Genomic DNA, 22818 nt, shown 5'->3' on the forward strand with positions numbered 1-22818 from the left:
GAGCATAAAACTAGAGGTTTCCTCACTCTGAAAACTTTGATTAAAATTAGGATTAAAAACTAATTTGTGGTTAATTACCGGTCAGCAAGGAACACATCACCCACTGCAGCTTTAACTCGCATTAAACAGGATCATAAACACACACACACGCGTGTTCTGCAGAGGTTGAGAATCAAAGTCACGAGTGTGTTCACACACGCACACACTGAGGGGTGTTTGAGTGCGAGTCCAAGTTTCCACGGTGCAGAACAGACTGCAGCTCAGCGGTGACCATATGGACCGACACTGAAGTCAGAACACACGGATGAAGGGAGGACAGAAAGGAGGGAGGGGGGAGTGAGGGGAAGGACGGAAGGTGGTCAAAACAAGGTTATCCGAGGACGGGAGGAAAGGATAGGAGGGTTTAAGGCAGGAGTCAGGAAGCAAGGTAAGATAACCAAGGAAAAAGATGGCGTATAAAAATGATCGATTTTAAATCAATGATTAGACGAGACGTAAGCCAATGATTAAACTGTTCATTTTTTAAGTTAAATTCATAGAGACTCAGAGACTAAAGGAGTTTGTTTTTGTAAATAACAGTTTATTTGAAACTCAGTTGCTGTGTTTTCTCTCAGCTGCTTTAGCTGCTGCCCTGTTTGGCGGCGAGCCTCTTGTCTCTCTCCTCGGCGATGGTCAGACGGATTCCCTTTCCTCTGGGCAGGGACACCCACGGCTTGTTGCCCTGGAGACGAGAGGAGGGGAGGGGGCGGGGCGAAGACGGGAAGGTTATGTTATGTCATTTCATTCATAAATAAAACGGAATCAGGGTTTCGATATCTAGGCTATGTTAAAATCAGCTGATCATTTAGATCCTGTGTTCACTTTAGACAAAACTATAATTAACTCTTTAACATCCGAGTCTCAAAATGTCTGTGTGGACTTTTTGTGCTTATTTTAACCATAAAAAGGGCAAGAAAATGCCTATTTCTTCCAGGAAAAACATTCAATATCAGACACTTATTTATTAACAATTTACTGCATGTTAATAGTGTATCAACAATTTAAAATGAAGAAAAACTTATTTAAAAACGCCACTTGTAAAATATGTTTTATACTGTGTTCATGTACAAGTGTCAGATTATGCAGGATTATAGAATATTTGTATTAAACTCTGAATATAACTGATATTTGACCAGGCTGCTCACACTCCTTCAAATATTTAGGCGTCATAATTATTGTGCATTCGAACGTGAAAGACACACAGCGTTGTCACATTTTAAATAAAAGATCTAAATCTTTTCTCTGGGAGGGCCGAGACGAGGGCTCAAACAATTAGTTGATAAAGTAAATGAATCGTCAACTTTGGAGCGTTTTTAAGGAATTACAGCAGGTTTTCTGATCGCTTCAGCTTCTTAAACGTGAATATGTCCAGATTTCTTCGCTCCATATAACCAAAGAAATAATCATTTTGGTTTATTGGACGAGACGTTCGAGGTTTGACAAACACCTATCAACACTTAATCATTCTATGGACCAAACGATTAATCGAGAAAATGGTCAACCGATTACGAAAGTAATAGTTTGCTGCAGCCCGAGTCGAGACAACGTCTGTGGGGGGGAAAAAGTTGAGCAGACAAAAATTAAAAACTCCTAACACTTTGTTCTCGAACACTGAACATCGGCTGGATTAAATCCAGTCCTACTTCACACAGAGCTCAGAACTTCTTAGAGGAAATGAGATTATTTTCATTTCTGATCAAAACCAACGATCATCCTCGCTCCACTGTTTCTCTTCATTACATCCCACATGTTTTTGTTTCTCACCTTGCCGATGACAAAGATGTTGGAGAGCCTGGTGGCGAAGCTGTTTCCTGTGCTGTCCTTGACGTGGACCACGTCGAAGGATCCGGGATGACGCTCTCTGTTGGTGATCACGCCGATACGACCCAAGTTGGCGCCTCCGGTCACCATGCACAGGTTTCCTGAGCACAAACAAAACATAACACAAGCAGCGTTTAGACGCACTTTATATTATAAAGCAGTTTATAAACAAAGAGCAGCAGCAGGAGGAGGAGGAGGTTCCCACGCGTCGGACTGACCGGTATCAAACTTGATGAACTCTGTGATTTTGCCGGTCTCCAGGTCGATGCGGACGGTGTCGTTGACCTTGATGAGAGGGTCGGGGTAGCGGATGGTGCGAGCGTCATGGGTCACCAGGTGAGGGATTCCCTTGGTGCCGACAAGGAGCTTCTTCACCTTACACAGCTTGTACTGAAGAAAAAAAAACATGTAAACATCAGAATAACTCACCATGAAGAGGAATAGAAAGCGTTACCACGGTTACACTTAGCAGCTTTATTCTAAAAAGGTGCAAACTTGACAAAATACTGGAATAAAACCGTGAAAATTGTTTGTTGAAAAGTCACGTGACCCACGTGTGACAGCTGATTTTAGCAGTTGAAAGATTTTTTTAAAAAGGTCCAAATGTTTCAAAAACTATGTTAGGGCTGCAACTCTTTATCGGTTATTAATCAATTTCTGAATTAATGGTGGTGTGGTAATCACAACTGGTTTGACATGAATATTTTTATTATCAATATTTAAAAGCAGTTTCTTTGATTTTTCTGCTTCTTAAATTTGAATATTTTCTAGTTTCTTTGCTCCATAAAACAAAGAAATCATTCAGACTCAATCATTTTGATTTATGGACCAAAACATAATTACCAAAGTTTGACAAACACTGATCAATATTTTTACACATTTTATGGACCAAACAATTCGATCAAAGAAAATAACAGATTTATTATGAAAATTGCAATTTTTCATCTGATAAAACATCCAGTAAAACTAACTCAGACCATTAGTGGCAACTGGTTTTAACCCGATAGGATATCAAACTTTCAGTTGCTGCCACTTATTTTCTCAGAATCACAGAACCACATACGGGAATCACAGTTATATACGGGAAATATGGGACATAAAGACCTGTGTTTAAACGTCAGTCATCACTTCTCAGAAATAACAATCAATGATGCACGTGTTGATATAAACATATGGTTCTTGGTGGTTACCTTGGCCTCCTCGGCAGTGATGCGGTGGACGGTGAAACGTCCTTTCACATCATAGATCAGACGGAAATACTCTCCAGTCTTCTCGATGCTGATCACATCTGGATAAAAAACAAACAGTCGACGGTTTAAGAATCAAAATTTGGACAAAAACATTTACACGGCAGAATTAAATATGAAGAGAATCATGAGTTCAGTGTCCAAGTCTGACATTTACAAATGAAAGCAACTCTTGACCCTTAAACAATTAACCAGCCACTAAAAAATTATGAGTTTGGGTGCCAGTCACGTGTGTTCTGTGTATAAACAGGATCGTCATCCCGCTGTGAAGACGTCCCTTGGATTTGGAAATTAAAATACCACACACCGCCATGTGAGGTTGTTGGCCGAGACAAAGGTGGAGAGAAAACTGACGGGTGGGAAGAACTGGCGTGTGTGTAAGTGTCAGGACAAAGTCAAACACTGAAGGAGCTACAAGTCAACACTGGTCCAGGTCACATTCAACAATGAAAATTGACCATGTTTTAGGCGCACTAAAGCTTTCAGTGCAGCTGGAGCTCAGAACTTCTTAGAGAATCTGTCATTTCAGGTGTTTACCGATCAAACTCGAAAAATTCATCACTGCTCCTTCGGCCGCCTCAACAGAAACTTCACTGTGCTCTACAATCAATGTTTGTGAACACATTAAATATAAAACCCAACAATGGCAGTGAAACACCTGTAAGAGAAGGAGACGTTCATGGCGCGTACTCACCCATGAATCCAGCAGGGTAGGTGATATCGGTGCGGACTTTGCCGTCGATCTTGATGAACCTCTGCATGCAGATCTTCTTCACCTCGTCTCCTGTCAGGGCATACTTCAGACGGTTCCTCAGGAAGATGATGAGGGGCAGGCACTCCCTCAGCTTGTGGGGACCGGTGGAAGGACGAGGAGCCTGGAGGACGAGAGGACACGTGGTCAGCACAAGTACAACGTTGCACTTCCATTTTATTTACAAGTGGCAGCACTTAACTGTCTCTTATAACCCCAAAAAGAAAATGTTACAAACTAATCACCATAAATGCAATCAGAGCTCTAGCATAACAGCTTAAGTGTAGGTCTACAGCAGTAAGACGTGCATTAATGTGACACTGCATGTTTCCATCATGGTACAGTTTGGAACAGTAACATCCTGGTCAGGCTGGTGTTTCCAATGAAACTAGTACCTATTCAACTGGTCAACGGCCACACAACGGACAAGCTCAATTTTTCCTGATTGGTTTGTGGCTGATTGTCTCAACAAGACCTCTTTGTCAGAAAATAGACTGAAGGCGTTAAACATGCGTCACAAAGTGACACTTTTATGTCCCTCATCCTGGACTGTACCATTCCTCTGGTAACACAAGGGAAGGGGACTGAAAATTTGAACAGTTGGGGCCCAATTATTTTTGTATCCTTTATGAAACAGAACGTACCACTCGGAAACATGCCTTGACTATCACATTTTAAAGAATTATTAACTAAGGTGTACGTCTGTCCATGATATTCCAATTTAACATTAATCACTGTTGCAGAAATGTAAACAAAAACAGATGCATTTGTACTGTTCAACGTGTCACTTATGAGCGACAAATTGTTAAAAAACATTAAACTCAAACATCATACATAGCTGTAAGGAGCATTCATTTAAAAGGCAAGTATATTGCATCAACTAGCACATTATTGGATTAAACAGGAACACATCAGGCAGGTCAGCAGATTAATACATGACAGTTACATGATACAATTCATACCATTTCCATAAAGATATAGCAATGTGCACATCACTTACAACTGGTTTCCACATAACACTAAAATTATCTGACTTTACTGACCATAAAACTCTTTTTAGTATTTTACATTAGAATTTGAAGTTAGACAAAACACAAATTAAGTTTGATTATCAGCCACAGATGTGGAAACAGTAACGTACCTCCACAAAATACCGATATCATTGTTATACTGTCACGCTATAACATGTCTCTACGATCTTCACGACACATTTGACAGAGTGTTTAAAAACATTTTCAGAATTGATATAAAAAAAGTAATTAAATGTGGATTTAAGTGTGTTACTCACGAACACTCCGGTGAGTTTGTCCAGCATCCAATGCTTTGGCGCCGCGACGCGCTTCAGGTGCTTCTTCGGTCCTCTGGCCTGGAAGAAGAGATACAAACCCCGGTCAACAGCAGAGCAAAGACCCGGTTAACCGGTGATTCGACCCAACATTGTTGTTGAACACCCTGACGTGAGGCCGAGTGAACGCAATATATCAGACGTGTTCATTCACTGCTTTTGGCATCATGCTAGGCTAACACCGGCTGAGGCCGCGGACAACCTAGTTCTCACATATTCATATTAGTATGACACGTATTCGTAGTTAAATGCGTAAAACTGTAGACTTAACGCTTAAAAATGACGTACACATTTGCATTTAATGGAGCCTAGAATTACAACAACATACATGAGATATTACAAAAATAGCGAGCTAACACGGATAGCCACATTCGAGCTAACCAACCGAGGTTGCTAACAGCAGCGTCAGGTCATTTTAAATCACCGATAAAAATCATCAGTTCGTGTTTTTGGTCACAATATAAACGTCCGCCGCTTAATAAGACGTTGTTTTTCAAAGCAGGACAGAAACGTGTGCGAAGAAACGCCACAGAAAAGCGATGTTTGATGATGATTTCAGAGGAGAATCGTGCGGAGAAACTGCTCACCATGTTGGAGTCTGCGGGGAAAAGGACTTGTCGGTTTCCGGTAGTCAATGATATGGACAACTACGGCAGAGCCGGAGGGACATGAGGCCTCAAAGTCGAAGCGTAAAACACGTATTTATTTTACACCTTTTTCTTTCATTTCTGGCGAGTTTGCAGAAAAAACACTATGTGTTTATGAAGTTAATATTCAATATATGACCTTTACTTTATCATCATTTTGATCAAAAGTCTGTATATTGTTCTATTTAAATCATTATTCATAACTTTTTCCTATTTCGCAAAACAATTCTACATCACTGTATTTCAGGGCTGCAACGATTATTCAATTAACTGATTATTAATCTGTTAGCAAATTAATCACCAACCATTTTTGATTTGGTTTGTGGACAAAAACGAGACATTTGCTAACATCTCATTACCAGGTTTGACAAACACTGGTCAATATTTTTTTACATTTTTCGACATTTTATGAATCGATAGTGGAAATAATCATTAGCTACAGCACTACATTATTTCTTCACAACATTATATTAAAATATAATCAATGTGCAACAGTTTGTTTGATCAATGTATGACATTTATATTAATCCACAAATATCAGCCTACATTTGCCACAAAAAAAATTATTCTCCAGGCCGTGAAACTAAATTAGTTTGACTGGTGGCAGCAAAGGAAAAGACTCTGGAGACCATGAACTTTTGTGCTTTCATTTCACAACAATATTTTTCATAGTATTTTCATTGTCCAAACCTGCTGTAACAGTTTTAAATATCATCTCCACTGTCTCTGCTGTTGTATGTCTTTGTCTCCACCCATCTATGTCCGTGTGTCCTCTGTGTTGGTCAGGAAATGCCAGATTTTCAGTCCTGTTTACACTCACTGAGATAAAACTCTTCCTCGGCTCTGTTTCTTCCTCTGCACTGGCTCTGAACTCACATGTTTAATAATCCCAAACCTGCTTCCATGTCACAAACATGCTCCCACGTGTGTAATCACACATTTATTTTTAGTTTTTTTTTTATTAATCCCCTTAGGGAAAGTATTCCTCTGCATTTTGACCCATCCTAGAATTAGGAGCAGTGGGCTGCCACACTGAGTGGTGCCCGGGGAGCATGAACCGGCGACCTTCTGGTTACAAGTCAAGTTCCCTTTCCACTTGGCCACAGGCTGCCCTTTATCGTTTATCGCTGGTGACCCACATTTATTTAACTTCCTACAAACATTAAAAGGACACATACTTGGAGGTTTTGTACAGAGTGGAGTCATTTCCTGACCCACTTTTTTTTACTGCTGCAGTGGACACTTTGTCCACAGCCTGGAAGGATTTAACACAGATTTGTGTTCTCCTGTTACAAACGATGACAGAATCACAGAGAAAAAGCCCTGAAATAATCTAAAAAAAAAAAAAAAACTACAATAACTTAATACAAATGTAGAGCATTAAAATGGCAGGAATACATTTTAAAGTCTATTTCTGGCTTTCAATGATACACAAGGTATTTGTGTTTGTCTCATATATCCATACATCTAAAAGTAATTTACAACTAATGTTCACCTGCTGAACTATTATTGTGACTCTATTTGTCTCTGAATTAATTATTAAGAGATTAGAATATCAGTGTTGCATAATATCAACACCAGATGGCAGCATTGCATTAAGTCAGTTTTTTTGTCTGTCCATACACTGATTATTGGACTATTGTAAGAAAGAAAATGTTATTCATCCAAAATTAGTCGTGCAAAAGTGTGAGAAACATGAAAATGTCCATTAACACTTGAAGTTTTTACAACTGTTTTAAAACTGTGAACTACAATTGAAACTAGTTATTATCTCGAGAGTCTAAAACTTACAATATTTTCACATAAACTTTTATTTACATAAATATTAGTATAATCTATTTTATAACTCTTTAAATGTTAATATTTACATGTATCTTGTTAATCTGCTCTTTAAATAACAAATGTTCACTCCAGCAGTTTTCACTTTCTTTATTTTTCGCCAAACGTCGGCGTCGTAACAAAAATAGAAGCTTTTGTTTGTTTTCAACATGATCTCATTGTCATTTACATATTCATAGAGATATACGGTGAGCAAAAGTGATTTACAATCAGCGTTGATTAATCTTCATTTTATCACTCAGAAAGGGGGGAAAAAAATCACAAGAAAATATAGATTTGTTCGAAAGATTTCGACAAAACCGGACAAAACCTCGAAACCAGTTTGTAGTATTTCTGGGGCTATAGTAGCAAAAATCGAATTTATTGTCCATTCAAAGGACACCGTGTTAAACGCTGTATAATAATGATTGTCGAGGCAATTTGTAATGTATGAAAAAAAAAAACCCGCAAAGTCCTCCACACGCCATGTTTGGACAAACACACGGAATGTCAAGCGCGAAGAAGAAATTATGTCACGTGACCGAGCAGGAAGTTGTAGTGGCGATGGTGCAGAGGGAGAGCGCGCTGAAAGAAGTTAAATACGGCATGTTTTTTGCGTTTTTGAGGATGGAGGGTCATATTTATTGCGTTGCTGAAGAAAGAGCACCAGCACCTGAATCTACGTCATCAAAGAAAAGGAAATACGGCACCGAAAAACGTGTTTCGCGGCAGACGCCGGAAGATAACGACAATAAACATCGCTGTTACCGAGTGGAGTAGGTTATTTCACATACTTCTCTACATGTTATGTGTAGTTTTATATCTGTAACTAGAACACACGCCAGCGTTTTGTGTTTGTATTTCGTGGCTATAGTTACTAATGCACATAACGTGAGCCACTTCAACTCCGATCGAATAGAAACATCGTAAAGTCATGAAATATTCTACTCTGACATAATAACATTAGTGCTTTCGGAAGCATTTCGTGTTATATTGTACGTTTTTCGACCTAGTCTTGTTGTGGGTTTGTGTAGGTGAGCAGACCCTCCCTCTCTTAGCAGGTATCACATTAGCTGCAGAACTTTAGCAGGTAACACGTTAGCTGCCAAACTTTAGCAGATAACACATTAGCCGCCACTTTAGCAGGTAAAACGTAAGCTGCCACTTTAGTAGGTAACACGTTAGCTGTCACTTTAGCGGGTAACACGTTAGCTGCCAAACTTTAGCAGGTAACACGTTAGCTGCCAAACTTTATCAGGTAACCCGTTTGCTGTCACTTTAGCATGTACGTTTACCTGCTAAAATAGCAGCTAACGTGTTACCTGCTAACGTGCTAGGGGAGTGTTAAAGGTAACAGACGTGGTTCAGAAATGTTTGAACAGATGAAGGTTTACCTCACTTTCAAATCCAGGTGATGAGAAGGACGACAGTTCCGATGAGAAGCATCTTCCACCAGTCACAGTGTCAGGTATGTTATCAGTCAGACTACAATCTCTTTACAGTCACAATCAGAACTGACAGGAAATCAAACAATTCAACTGTTAAACTTTAAGTGTAAAATCTTTTCTTGTGTTCTTTTGTTTCATTCAGACCAACTGCTTCGTCTTCAGTCGTCCAGTGTATGAGGACAGCATTCTGCCCTCAAAAGAAGAGAAGACCTAAACCTTCATCCCTGAGCTACAAGCAAGGACCGTGTAGAGGGCTCAACCCAGGAGTGAGGACGCGTCAACATCAGAGACATTGACCAGGTGACCACGGACGGCCTGATTTAGTTCAACCCAGCCCTGCACCGTCCACGTCAGTGTTGAAGTCAGGAGAGGTCTGGGTAAGTGACAGACATTTGACTGTCTTTACTGCAGCATATTAACAACAATCAGACACTGAGTGGATTCTAATATGTGACATCACTGTCTTCAACAGGACCTGACTTGACTGGGCTGAATGAGGTGAAACTTTTTGAAATGCAACTGGCACAAAGATGGAACATACTGTATTTTTGTTGTTAGTATTTAATATAAGAAATCATTGCCATTTTAGCTGATGTCTAATTTTATTAGCCTTGGTGGTTTTGATATTCGACCTGCAATTTAACATGGGCCTGTTATTATTTCTATTTGAGAATATAAGAAAGAAAGATGCCTTTTGTTTACTTCACAGGAGAGAAACTGTGTTTGAAATTTAAAGAAAGCCAATAAAACAGTTTTTTGAATTTAAATATAATTTTTGTGTAGATTCTATATTCATTCCATGGTTTAATAATATAAATATCTGTGTGTGTGTGTGTGTGTGTGTGTGTGTGTGTGTGTGTGTGTGTGTACACACACACACACACACACATTTTACAGCTTCATTTTGATCTCAATATTATTAAATATATTTGATTGAAAACCATCTTGTATAATCCAGTTAATTAGACATATTTAATTATTCATTTATGTACAAATCTTGGTCTGTTGTTTATCTTTTTATCACTTTTGGACAAATCAGTGTTACAAACCAGACCTTTAAATCAGACTGAAAGTAATCTGATTATTGAGATGTCATCATTGTCATTTAGGACACTGCTTTGACGTATTCCATTCATTTGGTTCTGCTTCATTAGGACCAGGTTTTGGTCTCTATGGGGACTACTGGTCCTGACAATGACAGGAAACGTCCTGGTAAGGTAAAACAAACACACACACACACACGTGTGTGATGATGACGATAAACATGGAGCTTTAAGTGGGCGGAGCCTGGTTCCCCTGGTATCAGTGGGCGTGTTCATACGATAGTGAATGACGCTGCTGTGATGATGAAGATCTGACGCTGCTCCTCCTCTTCTTCCTCCTCCTCGTTCCCGCGCAGGGAGCGCGCTGCGCGGCCGTGGAGGCGTGACGCGCCGGAACCGCATCTCCACGATGACAGGTAGGTCCGAACCTCGTCCTGCGGTGTTTGCACGGCTTGGCATGGCTCGGTTTCGGTTCGGTCCGGTCCGATCTCGTTTCGGGTTTTTTTTATTTATTACACTCTCCGTGTTCATGCACGGTTTCGGTTGCGGCCCATTTCTCCCTCTCCCTCTCTCTCCCTCTCCCTCTGGAGACATGAGCATCACGCTCCGTCACACTAAACCGAGCCGTGCCGGATCGCACCGGGTCATAAAAGCGCGGATGCTCCACAGCTTCATCATCCCGGGAATAGAGGCAGGGTAACTGGGTCAGTGAGAGGAGGCCAAGCCGAACCGAGCCGAGCCAGAGCGAAAGAGAGAGAGGCCAGGGAGCGGTGCTAGTCCAGATGAGAGAGAGAGAGAGAAATGATGAAGATGAAAAACCTTATTTGAAATCAAATCAAATAAATCACATGATAATTGCCTCTCATCTGCTCTGATCGTTGCCGTCTTACCTTCACCTCCATCTCCACACCTCCCACCTGCTCCTGAATTAGACCTGGAATGCTGTTAGCATGTAACTCACTTAAATATCATTAATTCTTAATGATGACTCGGCATAAATCAGTCGACATCAAAAAATGTGAACCTCTCTGGATTTTGTTGTGTTTCTGTCACTGTGTCTTTATGCTCTGTTCCAGCTTCTTAGGTCAAAAGGAGCTTTTTCCACTAGTGTGCAGCTCTAGCACGGCTCGGCTCGTTTGTTTTTGAACTTTCCATTAGTGATGGTACCTGGTTTTTTTTTGGTACCAATGCTAAAATGTGACATCAACAGGCGTCCGACACAAGAATCAAAGCCAACAATGTCCAACTGTAGGTCAGTTAAAAAGGCTTAAAATACTATTTCCAAAGAGTTCCAAAATCTATCTATAATCAAAAAAACTACTTATAATTCATACATCTATGTATATTTCCAAAGTCTAATTATAACTCCAAAATATAATCAAAGTTCCAAAATCTACTTAAAATTCAAAAATGTACTTATTATAATTCCAAAATCTACGTATAGTTCCAAAATCTATTTATAATTCCAAAATCTACTTATAATTCCAAAATCTACTTATAGTTCCAAAATCTACTGATTATAATTCTAAAATCTACTTATAGTTCCAAAATCTTGTTATAATTCTAAAATCTACTTATTATAATTCCAAAATATACTTATTATAATTCCAAAATATACTTATAGTTCCAAAATCTACTTATAATTCCAAAACTAATTATTATAATTCCAAAATTTACTTATAATTCCCAAATCTACTTATAATTCCAAAATCTACTTATAGTTCCAAAATCTACTTAATTTGTGGACAAATATTTCTATTTGTCCACAAATAGAAATATATTATTTGTTTAGATTTATTGATTATAAAATGTTGATGATAAGAAGTTGATGATTGAATCACTTAATCCTTGTAGCCCTATTTTGTCTTCACCACCAGGGGGCGTCTCAGTTAGAATAGAAGTCAATGGGAACCACTTCTGCTCATTTTCCTGAGGAGTTAATGACCTGTGTTGCCACATGTGAATGTCAAACGTCCTGTTCCTTTAACTCGACCGTCCACTTGTCCTCTGTGGTCTTCAGGTCCTCCTGACGGACCCTACGTCCTCTGACGACCATGGACCCTGAGATCCTGCCGGACCCTGGCTCCAGGACCAGGACCAGGATGGAGCCCAGAACGTTAGTGTGTAGACAAACACTCGGCGCGATCCTGCTGGTGACTTGCACGTTGGTTTCCATGGTAACGTCCAGTTCACCTGCCGCAGGTGAGATGTCTTAAATTCTGACTTCTGCAGGTGTAGTGGGTGCGGTGACCTCTGACCTCTGTGTGACAGCAGCTCATGTCCAATCTGCAGTGGATTTAGTGCAGGTCAGGGTCAAAGGTCGAGGCAGTGAACGATTGCATTGTGGGACCACAATGAAGGAACCATGGCCTTAAAGGGACAGTGCAGGTTTTTTGAAGTGTGGGTGTTTGAGGTACTGACTGTGCTGTGAGCGCCCCCTACATGTCAGAAAGAAGCTTAATCTCAGTAAAAAAATATCTCCTAAGAATGTGTGTCATCTCGCTGTAAGGCAGCTTTTCCCAACAGGAAACTCTCACTCACCAAACCTCTTTGAGAAAATCAGTGATTTAACATTACAGCACACAGGAGGTCGTTGATCAGGTCATTGATCAGGTCGTTGATAAAGCAATATTGGTTGAGTGGCTAATACAACCAATGCAATCCAGGAACTATCCCTTTAAAATATTAGAGTTATGAAACATGTTGTGATGATTGATCATCATTTCCTCCACCTCCTATCTACCTATCTATCTATCTATCTATCTATCTATCTATCTATCTATCTATCTATCGTCCGTCCCTCTGTGTGTTTGAGGGCGTTGTCTGTGGAATGCCAATGACTCTTCTCCATTCGGCACGTGATGCTGCCGCAAAGCACGGCGTCGCCAAGGCAACAAGGCTCCAGATGAAAGAAACCCAGTCAAGGCTGAGAGAGAGTGTGTGTGTGTGTGACCAAAAGACAAATAGGTTTAAAGTGACTGCAGCAAGAAACAGAGGAGGAGTTAAACCTCAGTCTGTGTTGTGATCTAATATTCTGTACATACTATGTGTGTGTGTGTGTGTGTGTAGGCTAGTGTCAAAATCAACAATATACTATTAATGATAAAAATTCATTCTGAAGTATTTATTTTAGGAAACAATGATTTTTCTTTTTTCCTAATCAGTTAAAATCATGCTATTCATACTATTCATATTTTACATATGTGCTTATTAACATACTAGCACTTCCTTTGTCCACCCTCCACTTCTCATGTGATTTTATGAAAATGTCATAAAAACTGGATCATTAGTGCACACTTCATTTCTGCTGCCAGTAGGTGGCGCTGTAGCTATGTCAAGTGTAGACCAGAAGGTATCTTTAGGTCTAATTTTGAAAGCCATATTTTTAGGATATAAGGTTTCTCTCTTTGTTCAGGGTCTTGTTCTCTTTGTTCGGGGGTTCTCAGATTTGGTCAGGCGTCTCTCATTGGTCAGAGTGTTCTTTGATCAGGATCTTCTCTTGGGTAAGAGTCCTCTCCTTGATTCAAGTCTCTTCGGCTTTTCTCCCACAGGTGTGCTGGACCTCAACAGGACGGCGGATCCCTTGTCACCTCCGTCAACATCACCATCTTCCTCAACCACCAGTCCGCCCGATGACTCTGGTTACCATGGTAATGGTGGTGGCGCCGGCGGACTTCAGGAGGACTTGGATTCTGGTGCTCAGGGAATCCACCTCCTCCTGAGACCCCCTGACCTCCTGTCCCCCAGTCTCCCCCCACCCCTCCCCCCTCACACCCAGACTATCATTACCCCTCCTCCTTCCTGGGAGCAGGGCCCTTCCCTGGAGGAGGCCTGGGGCTCTGGAGACTACCTGGAGACTTTGTCCTTCATGGTGCCTGACGGTGAGGAGCTAGCCCTGGCCACCTCACTGCCCAGCCACCCCTATGACGATGATGCCGTTGGGGACTGGGTCTCCTATGACACTGCCTTCCCTGCCCGCCCCATTCTCCCCCTCTCCACCCCTCTCCCCCTCTCCCCCTCCTCCTCCACTCCCAGCTTCACCCTTCATACTCGTCCAACCCACCCGGATGTCTTCCCCACCTGGGACGAGGACTACGACCAGGAGGATATGACGCCTTTGGAGCCGACAGAAGTGCTGCTGCCAGACATGAACAGTCTGGAGTACTACAGCAACCTAGTGGCCAAGGAGCGGGAGAGAGAGAGGGAAAGAAAGAAGGAGAAAGAGAATGAGAGAGAGAGGGAGAGGGGAACAGACCAGGATCAGGTCAACCAGACAACACAACCTCAAACCCCACCTCCATTTGCATCCCCTAGCTCGAGTTCTCCTCCAGATCAGAAACCAGAGCATCCTCTGGAGGGGCTAACTCCTCCCCTCACGCTCTCACCAACCCTCACAGGTAAGAAGAAACCACCTGCTCCAGTAACCACCTTCAAACCCATCTCCACCCCGCCTACTGTTCCAAAACCTAAAGACCACATTCCAGTCTCTGGCAGATACCCTCACCGCCCCCCTTCCAACACCACTGGCCGGGTACCTCCGCCTCCCCCGCTAGGGCCACCCACCCATCCTGACAAACCAGAAAGTCCTGCGGTGGTCACAGAAAAACCAGCACAGGTTCCACCAACAAGGGTTACCACCACTACCACCAAGCCGACAACCACCACTGCCACCAAGGCCACCACCACTACCAAGGCCACCACCACCACGACCCAAATCACAGCCATCAGCCTGACCAGAGCGCCCCCCGTCACTACACCTAGAGTGGTGCAGGCCCCGCCCACCCGGCAGTACTTGTGTAACATCACCAAGCCAGAGATGTACCTGGTCAGAGTAGGTAAGATGTGCCCGTGTCATGTGACAGGATGAGTTTCTGAATTACCTTAATTAACCTGAGCGTGTTTTAATCTGTCCAGTCAGCTCCAAAGGTTCAATGGCGGGTTTCAGTCAAGTCCGAGATCTTCTGAAGAGAGAGTTCAACCGAACTGTGGAGCTTCAGGTAAATACACAAGGTCTTTGGAAGACATGACTTTTGTCATATGATTATGTTCAAAGGATAAATATGTAAGTTAATGTTTACACACATACATTCAGATGACTACATGTTCACATGAATACGTTCATGTCGGTTCACTTTGTCTCGGACCAACAACAGAATGAAGTAAGTTTGACTTTGATTGACAGCTGTCTGTCTCCTTCTCAGTTCCTCAGATCTCCGTCCAGCTTTGCCTTTCGCGTCGTATCGGGACCGCTGGTCTTCACCGCCATTGCCGTAATCAATGCCCTGCGCCACCCTCCGCGCTCATTCGGTCCCTTTCCCTCTGTGTCAACGCTCTACTCCGTGCCCGACCTCAGGTACCAGATCCACTCTGTGCTGCAGTTTGTCCCGGCCCATGTCGATGTCCGAGTCTGTAACTTCAGCGAACGGGTGGAGAGAGGGCTGATGATGGCGTACGCCGAGACACGGAGGAGATCTCATGAAACAGGAAACATCACCATACAGGTGAGCGTGTTACCTGTCTACCGATATCACTCCAAAATTCTCTGTGTAACAAATGTTCTTCCCCCATAAAGAAGAAATAAACAGCCCACAACATGACTATGTCTATTCAAAGTGAAGTATCGGATATATAGGGTTTTATATGTTTATCTGTCCATGTCTTGTCCAGCTGTTGAACATCACCATGGGCGTGTCCCGGCTGGCCACTGAGCAGAAGGTTCCAGTCGACATCTCGTTTGCTGTGCGTGATGGGCGGGGTTATGTCCCAGGGTCAGAGGTCAGTGAACACCTGAGGAAGCTCAGCGTGGTCGAGTTCAGCTTCCTCGTGGGGTTTCCTGTCATCCAGATCGCGGAACGTACGTTTATTGACATTGAATTTGCATTTGCAGGACACGTGTGTTTTTGAACATGTTAAAAATGTAGCACATGTGCTAAGCGTGTCCTCGTCCACAGCCTTCCACTACCCTGAGCTGAACACGTCCCACCAGCTGCGCTCCACCTGGGTCCGTACAGGTGAGAACACTTTAGACATAAGACATATGGACAGGATGCTAATCTTAGCTTTAGCTTCAGGAGAGCAGCGACAGGTTGTCTTAACTTGGGTAATCATGAATGATCTTGGAACCACAGTTGAGCATGAACCATTAGTGTAATATCTCTGGTCAGTGGACAGTAGGACAGTGTCTCCATGTCTCTGTGTTCTCAGTTCTTCTGGGTGTCCAGGATCAGCTCGTGGCTCAGAGAAGCTTTAAAGCTCATCTAGAAAGACGCCTGGCTCTGCTGCTGGAGGAGGGACTGCAGGAGGCCAGCAGGAGGCGCTGGAGAAGAGCAACAGCAGTGGGCAACAGTAGCCTGCAGGTACAGTTTATTCACATCAGCACAGAGCACCGTGAACGTGTTACCTTTCTGGTATCATAGCGCGTTTCATTGACTTTTCATGTCTTAGGTGGTGAGGGTTGTGAAGATGTCAGGTGCACAGCACCCCCTGGAGGTATTTTATTTTGTGGAGGGTCCAAGAGGTGAGCGAGTCCCAGCTGAGACGACGGCCGCCACCTTGAATCACCTGGACCTGCAAAGAGCTGCCATTGTCCTGGGACACAGAATCCAGAGACCGCTGGCCCAACGTGAGTCACAAATGTGTTGTAATATGATTGATTACATTTTACAAATATGGTTCTGATTGTCTCTTGCCTGTCTCTTTCTTGTGACCAGCCGTGGAGACACTGTCTGTCCCTCCAGCAGAGACTCAGAGCAGCAGCATCTGGCTGATTGTGGGAGTGGTTGTCCCCGTCCTGCTCGCCGTCTTCATCATCATCATCCTCTACTGGAAACTCTGCGGCTCAGAGAAACTTGAGTTCCAACCGGATGCCATCAACACAATCCAGCAGAGACAGAAGGTCAGGGGGCAAAATTAAACTGTCGTCCGTTAGCTAATGGATGTGTCCTTTGTTAGTTTACAGATTTGTCCTCTGTCAGCTGAGAGATGTTGTTTGTAAGCTGACTGTTGTGTCCTCTTGTAGTTGACAGACTTGCCCTCCATTGGAGCCCTCAAACAGAAGTTTTCTCAGGGACCTCTGTTAGTCCTCTGTTAACTCCGTTAGCTAACAGACATGTCCTTTCTTAGCTTCAGGCTCCGAGTGTGAAGGGCTTTGACTTTGCAAAGCTCCACCTCGGTCAGCACAGTAAAGATGACATCATGGTGATCCAGGAACCAGGGCCACTGCCTGCACCTGTCAAAGAGGCCACGCCCTCTGACGGCGGAGACCTCAACACTCCCAAATCTAAAGGATCATCCACTAAGGCGGGCCGGTCCAGCCGCCGCAGGGGAAGGTCAGACATGTTTTGTTCTCCTGTGATGTCTACTGCTCTCAGTGCCACAGTGTTTACAAGTTGACACAACTCAAACATCTCCTCTCAGACTCAGCCCATCAGATGGTGACTCGTTAGGTAGCGACCAATCCAGCGGAAGAGAGTCAGCAGAGGAAAGCACCAGACCTGTGGCCACACCCAGTGAAGGGAAACAACACAGGAAGACGCCTAAAAATGGTGAGAAACACGGTGTCCTGTCACTGTGTTATTGATTGATTGATTGATATTGAGCTCCAAGGTTTGACGTTACCTGTCTTTTCTGTTTCATGTCTCTGGAATAAAGGGAGGAGCAAGATAGGTATGTTTACCTTCCATCATCACCATCATGATCATCACCATCGTCACCCGTGTCTGAGGTAAAACACAGTTTTCTTCCTCCGGCAGCTCACTCAGGCAGTGGTCCGGATGAGCTCCTCTCCTCGTCCTCCATCTTTGACCATGTCGACCGCCTCTCTCGAGGCTCGTCTGATGGCACCCGGCGGCAGGCCAACAAGGTGCAGCTGATTGCCATGCAGCCACGACCGAGTCCGCCACCACAGCAAATGCCACCGCAACTGAGCCCCACACTCACAGAGAAGGTCAACACAGAGGTGAGACGATCATGAAATTTAACTCTATTTACCCTAAGGACGTCTGACGTCATGGTCCTTTGTCATTCTGCAGGTGGCCCTCAGACACAAGTCAGAGATTGAGCATCACAGGAACAAACTCAGACAGCGTGCTAAGAGACGGGGTCAGTGTGAGTTTCCCTCAATGGACGACATCATGGATGCCTTTGGAGACGGACCAGTCCAGAGTGAGGTAGCACAGCGACTCTACAGCTCCGCCCATGACCACATGGACTGTATTCTGCAGGCCGACGCCCACTCACCACCCACCTTTGCCGACTCCAGGAAGAGGTTAGTGCAACAGGCCATGAGAAGTAAAACTGAAGAAATGTTCTTAGTGACTGACAATCTTAATGTTTGTACTTCAAGGGGGAGGCGCTCTCCTCATGGTCGTCGTGGTCACCCAGGACCTGGAAGTCTTCCTGATACTGACAGAGATAGACTGCTCACTGATCAGAACGCCACTTACAGGAAATACCCCGGACTCAACAACGTGGCGTACATGGTGAGACAGAACATGAGGAAGGTCATTTGATGAACAGATTATGTTTGACATATTAAGGTTATATGTTGTTGTATTTTCTACAAAGGCCACCATTTCTGGTTTGTATGGTTCAGAGCAACTTCAAGGATCAGTGGTGATGCTTCTAAGGAAAGCACACAAGCATAAAAATCAAGACTGCAGTGCTAAATGTGATTATATGTGCATTCCAGTGGACCCAAGTTGGAGCTCTGTGGAACTCCATCAATATTTGAATGCTGATCAAACTGAATGTCTTCTTTATTCTGTCTTGTCTCTTACAGTCAGACCCAGACCTGCCACCAGATCAAGGCAGTCCGTCCCCTACTGACGAGGTGTTTGACTCGGCCCCAGCCCCTCCTCCCTACATGCCCCCCCAGCCATCCATTGAGGAGGCCCGGCAGCAGATGCACTCCCTCCTGGATGATGCTTTTGCCCTGGTGTCGCCATCATCACAAGGCAGTGCCGGGGTGAGCGGGGTAAGCCCTGCCTTGCCCAGTCCCTACCCTCTGGCCTGCCCCCCTGGCAGACAGTGGGACCCTTACTCAGCTGCCCCCTCCCAAAGCCCTTTTTCTGCAGTGAGTGTGTCAAACTGCAGCTGAGGCCCAAACCTTCATTCATGAATTATTGTTCAGTTCTCATTGTCATTCTCTTCTTCTCCCTGCAGCGATACGCAGAGCTGGGAATGTCTCCGACATCAATCCAGGGTCTCCTGCAGAGGTCAGAGTCAGTGCATTTAAAAACATGTCCAGGTCTGTAGGTGGACCTGAATTAGCCCTAACACTTTTTGTGTTTCATCCAGGCAGGGCCTGAGCTCAGGTGGGTATGTCTCCACTGGAGATCAGCTGCAGGAGTCCGTTTACTCCAACAGGGGGCAATATGAAGACCCTCCCTCCTCCTCCAGACCACGACCTGTAGGGGGCAGCACAGGTAAAGCTGTCTGGACATCTATGATGGAACCACCTTGTAATTCCATCATGTCTTAGAGTGCATTTGTGCCCTCCTCCTTTAGGGGGTATTGGTTGACTTTGTCCAGTTGACTTTGTCCATTGAATGTTTACCTCCAGGTGCACAGCTTCACCACCTCACACAGGTCGGCTTATCCAGTCAGATCAGGGCTTACCCTGTGGTGGGTCGCAGCATGTCTGGCCCCACTGGTTCAAGCTGGAACCAGCAACACTCAGACCAGGACCTATCCAGACCTGGAGACAGCAGAGAGAGTGTAAGTGTCCGCTGTGAAGGGTATAATGTGTGGTGTGATAAAGAAACAACGACAGCTGTCAGAACTAGTTCAGACCAGTTGAAAAGATTCTGACCAACTATCAAAAAAAAACGTTACTCTGGTTCTGTGTATATCAAGTCCACCACCTCCAGACAAGGTCTTACATGTCTGGGTTGGTCCTGATCAGACTCGTTCTCACTCATTTGGACTGGGTGACTTTGTACAAATCAAACTGACTGATTCTTATTTTAGTCTCATGTAATACAGATACATGTCCTGTATCTGGATTTATTTTCTCTTCTTTCTATCCACAGGTGCTGTCATTCCCTGAGTTCTCCTCCTCCTCGGTTTTCCAGATGCCCAGCTCCTCACTGCGGGACCCATCAGCACCACCCCTCCTCCTGACTTCTCCCACTCCCGAATACCCACCAGAGGATGCCTCACCCTCGGCCCACACATCTGCCTCACTTATCAAGGCTATCAGAGAGGAGCTACGTCGTCTGGCCCAGAAACAGGCTGCTGTGACCAGCTACTCTTAGACTGACCTAGAATTGTTTGGATCACGACAAGGCTGGCCGCAACCCGGGATTTTATTAAACCACTCAGAGCATGTGAGGATCCTCAGTCTGGATTCTTTCGAGCAGATCCACTTCTGTGTCACTAAGTCCAAATTAACTCTGGATCATGATCCACATCGCCTGTTTCTTAACCGAAAGACCCCCGGTACTTTACAGGGTTCTGTCTGCCCATTTTTCTGTCGGTCATTATTCAGATCAGCGTTTCATTGAACAGGAGTGTGGCTTTTCACATTTCCACTGAAGTGCTTCCAAAACTGGAATGTCCCTCCTATAGTCATGCGTTCTGAATGTGTGGTGTTGGTGGTCCCTCCAGACCTTCTGGGGTCAATCACACCTGAAGGAGTTCTGGAGCAGAATTTATGTCCTGTAGTCCTGGACGGACTGGCTATTCTGGATTTTTAGGGTAGATGGTCACTCCTAGTCTCCTGGAGTTGACGGTCGCTCCTGGTCTCTTGGAGTTGATGACCCCCCTAGGTCTTCTGGAGTCAGTGGTCCTTCCTGGACTCCTGGAGTGGATGGTTCCTCCTTAGCTCCTGGAGTGGATGGTCTGTCCATCCTAACCTTCTAGTGTGAATCATATTTTATGATGTTCTGGTTTGGTCAGTCTCTCCTGAACTTCTGGTTTGGATCATCCCTCCAGGACTTCTGATTTGGATCGTCCCTCTGGGGGTTCCGGTTTGGATTGTGCCTCTGGAACTTCTGTGGTGCTAACCATCAGCCTCATACTCATCATAATCATTTACTCACTAACCACCTGTTGCCTTCCACACCTCCATCAGCCAATGGGAATCAGGTCTCTTTTCACAAACCACATTGATGAGGTCTTTGCACTGTCGACAGCAGGTGGCGGCTTTCAGTTCCTAAAGCAAAGGGACAAAAAGAGGAAGAAGTATATATAAATATCTATAAGAATTAATATAAATATACTGTATGTAAAGAGATAGAATACAATGAGCACAATATTAATGTCAGAGTTATTATCGCAGTATTGAGATGTTACTTATTTTTATCGCTTATATCTGAAAGTAACTTTATTTTAACGAGAAAAGACCAAACTACTGTTCGATGGTTGTTTCCTCTTGTGTTCACGTTGGCTGTAGATTTTCCCGCCGTCTTCTGTTTCTCCGTGGAGATGTGGCTGCTCACTTGCGTGTTTATGTATCAGTGGCAATGAGAAAAAAAATAATTATAATAATTGCATCATTATATATTGCGCTTTATGTCACTGATTTGTCGCACTCATCGGGTCAGTGACAGAACGCAGAGTCTGTGAGGCGACAGGTGCGTGAAAAGACGGGAAACAGTAGTCCAAGCAGAAGCTAAAAGCTATTAGTTGATACAGCAGTGCCCCCCGGTGGCTGTGATAGATATTGTGCACAACATTTTCTCTTGTTTGGTTTGACTGTTTCCCGTCTCAGCTGTTTTCCTGTTTGATGTCATGAGGACGTCAGTCGCTCTGAGGCTCCGAGCTTTGGGTTTGTTTATCGTCTCCAGCATGTCCGACCCAGTTTGAGGCTTTAGCTGCTCGTGTTGTTCGTGTTAGCATGCTGCTGCTAAAAGATATAAAAAAAAACAACAGCGTTTATAGAAGTGAAGAGTGAGCTGAGTGATTAATGTCACAGTGCCATGAAACCATCCTTCATCCAAACACAGCAGAAAAAAAACAAACAACCCCATCCGTCTCTTTTACGATATTTTTGACGACGTAAGAAGAAGAAGAAAAAAAGAATGTGGATGTGATGTTGAATAGATAACAATATTTAGAAGATATTTTATTCGTGAATTCTTCTGAATGGACTCGACGCGACCGATTCGACCACGCACCTGTCAGTCACGGTGTGGGGCTTGGCCACGCCCACTGGATCACATGGTGCTAATTCAAGGACTTTCAAGGAAACATGAGAGGAGAGTTAAAAAACCTCGTTTCCTCCAATGTTTTCTCGATGTTCTGTGCTCGAGCCAGTCACAGTCACGTGACAGGTGACCCATTGCACAGCGGGTGTTTGATTCATGACAAAACTTGAGGTCCAGACCGGAGTCACTCAACTGATTCAGAAGTTGCCGCTGACTGACGAATCTCTCAGCGGCGATTGATCGGGGACTGATCATGACGTTCCGAACTTTCAGTTTTGCCGCAAACAAACGTCCGCGTGCCTGCAGAAACATTCCGAACACTCCCGACCGTTCCAACTGGCAGCTTCACCGAGTCCACGTCAGACCAGGGTCCAGGTGTGATCCAGGCGCAGCAGCCCCGGTGTGGACAGTGTGTTTGACACCAGGGACACGTGAACACTGCCAGCAGCCTCACTTGTCCACCAGGTGTCACACGACAGGACAATTAGGATCAATCAGCTTGTGAGCTGT

At 44.0% G+C, this 22818-nt stretch overlaps 2 protein-coding genes, 1 long non-coding RNA gene and 2 other non-coding genes across 7 annotated transcripts; 2 read left to right on the plus strand and 3 right to left on the minus strand.

Moving 5' to 3' along the window:
• Positions 1 to 559: 559 nt before the first annotated feature.
• On the minus strand, positions 560 to 6766 carry rps4x (ribosomal protein S4 X-linked). Its single transcript, XM_044020488.1, has 8 exons — positions 6746 to 6766; positions 5791 to 5850; positions 5147 to 5224; positions 3802 to 3982; positions 3051 to 3148; positions 2079 to 2250; positions 1804 to 1961; positions 560 to 721 (listed from the first exon to the last, which is right to left on the minus strand). The coding sequence occupies exons 1-8, from the start codon at positions 6764 to 6766 to the stop codon at positions 620 to 622; spliced, it is 870 nt and encodes a 289-aa protein (XP_043876423.1). The 3' UTR covers positions 560 to 619.
• Positions 1691 to 1758, minus strand: LOC122767362. Its single transcript, XR_006360210.1, has one exon. It is a non-coding gene; the product is annotated as a small nucleolar RNA SNORD61 (small nucleolar RNA).
• LOC122767363 lies at positions 3602 to 3672 on the minus strand. Its single transcript, XR_006360211.1, has one exon. It is a non-coding gene; the product is annotated as a small nucleolar RNA SNORD61 (small nucleolar RNA).
• Positions 6767 to 8208: 1442 nt separating the features above from the next.
• On the plus strand, positions 8209 to 9885 carry LOC122766923. 2 transcript variants are annotated; one of them, XR_006360128.1, is made up of 4 exons: positions 8209 to 8444; positions 9080 to 9136; positions 9259 to 9493; positions 9589 to 9885. It is a non-coding gene; the product is annotated as an uncharacterized LOC122766923 (long non-coding RNA). The 2 variants fall into 2 exon arrangements; XR_006360127.1 differs by having other exon boundaries at positions 8209 to 9136.
• Positions 9886 to 10501: 616 nt separating this feature from the next.
• On the plus strand, positions 10502 to 22163 carry si:dkeyp-27e10.3 (UPF0606 protein KIAA1549). 2 transcript variants are annotated; one of them, XM_044022506.1, is made up of 21 exons: positions 10502 to 10575; positions 12180 to 12361; positions 13711 to 14994; positions 15074 to 15156; positions 15361 to 15660; positions 15827 to 16013; positions 16111 to 16170; positions 16364 to 16515; positions 16604 to 16781; positions 16870 to 17054; positions 17282 to 17487; positions 17576 to 17703; positions 17810 to 17824; positions 17911 to 18116; positions 18190 to 18425; positions 18504 to 18639; positions 18939 to 19232; positions 19322 to 19374; positions 19457 to 19584; positions 19722 to 19876; positions 20191 to 22163. In XM_044022506.1, the coding sequence occupies exons 2-21, from the start codon at positions 12214 to 12216 to the stop codon at positions 20413 to 20415; spliced, it is 4359 nt and encodes a 1452-aa protein (XP_043878441.1). In that variant the 5' UTR covers positions 10502 to 10575; positions 12180 to 12213; the 3' UTR covers positions 20416 to 22163. The 2 variants fall into 2 exon arrangements, with proteins under 2 accessions (XP_043878441.1, XP_043878442.1); XM_044022507.1 differs by having other exon boundaries at positions 18939 to 19133.
• The last annotated feature ends 655 nt before the right edge of the window (positions 22164 to 22818 follow it).

The sequence above is a fragment of the Solea senegalensis genome, linkage group LG3 (assembly GCF_019176455.1).
Source record: "Solea senegalensis isolate Sse05_10M linkage group LG3, IFAPA_SoseM_1, whole genome shotgun sequence".
Taxonomy (NCBI): domain Eukaryota; kingdom Metazoa; phylum Chordata; class Actinopteri; order Pleuronectiformes; family Soleidae; genus Solea; species Solea senegalensis.

Bases quoted from the DNA above. Each gene is read 5' to 3' on its own strand.
- rps4x (XM_044020488.1), bottom strand. From the start codon at position 6,766: ATGTTTGTGACATGGAAGCAG. The intron at 5,851-6,745 runs GTTTGGGATTAT...GCTCTGCCGTAG, and splicing joins TGTTTGTGACATGGAAGCAG to TTGTCCATATCATTGACTAC. The intron at 3,149-3,801 runs GTGAGTACGCGC...TTTTTTATCCAG, and splicing joins CTACCCTGCTGGATTCATGG to ATGTGATCAGCATCGAGAAG.
- si:dkeyp-27e10.3 (XM_044022506.1), top strand. From the start codon at position 12,214: ATGGACCCTGAGATCCTGCCGGACCCTGGCTCCAGGACCAGGACCAGG. The intron at 18,640-18,938 runs GTGAGACAGAAC...TGTCTCTTACAG, and splicing joins TCAACAACGTGGCGTACATG to TCAGACCCAGACCTGCCACC. The intron at 19,877-20,190 runs GTAAGTGTCCGC...TTCTATCCACAG, and splicing joins CTGGAGACAGCAGAGAGAGT to GTGCTGTCATTCCCTGAGTT.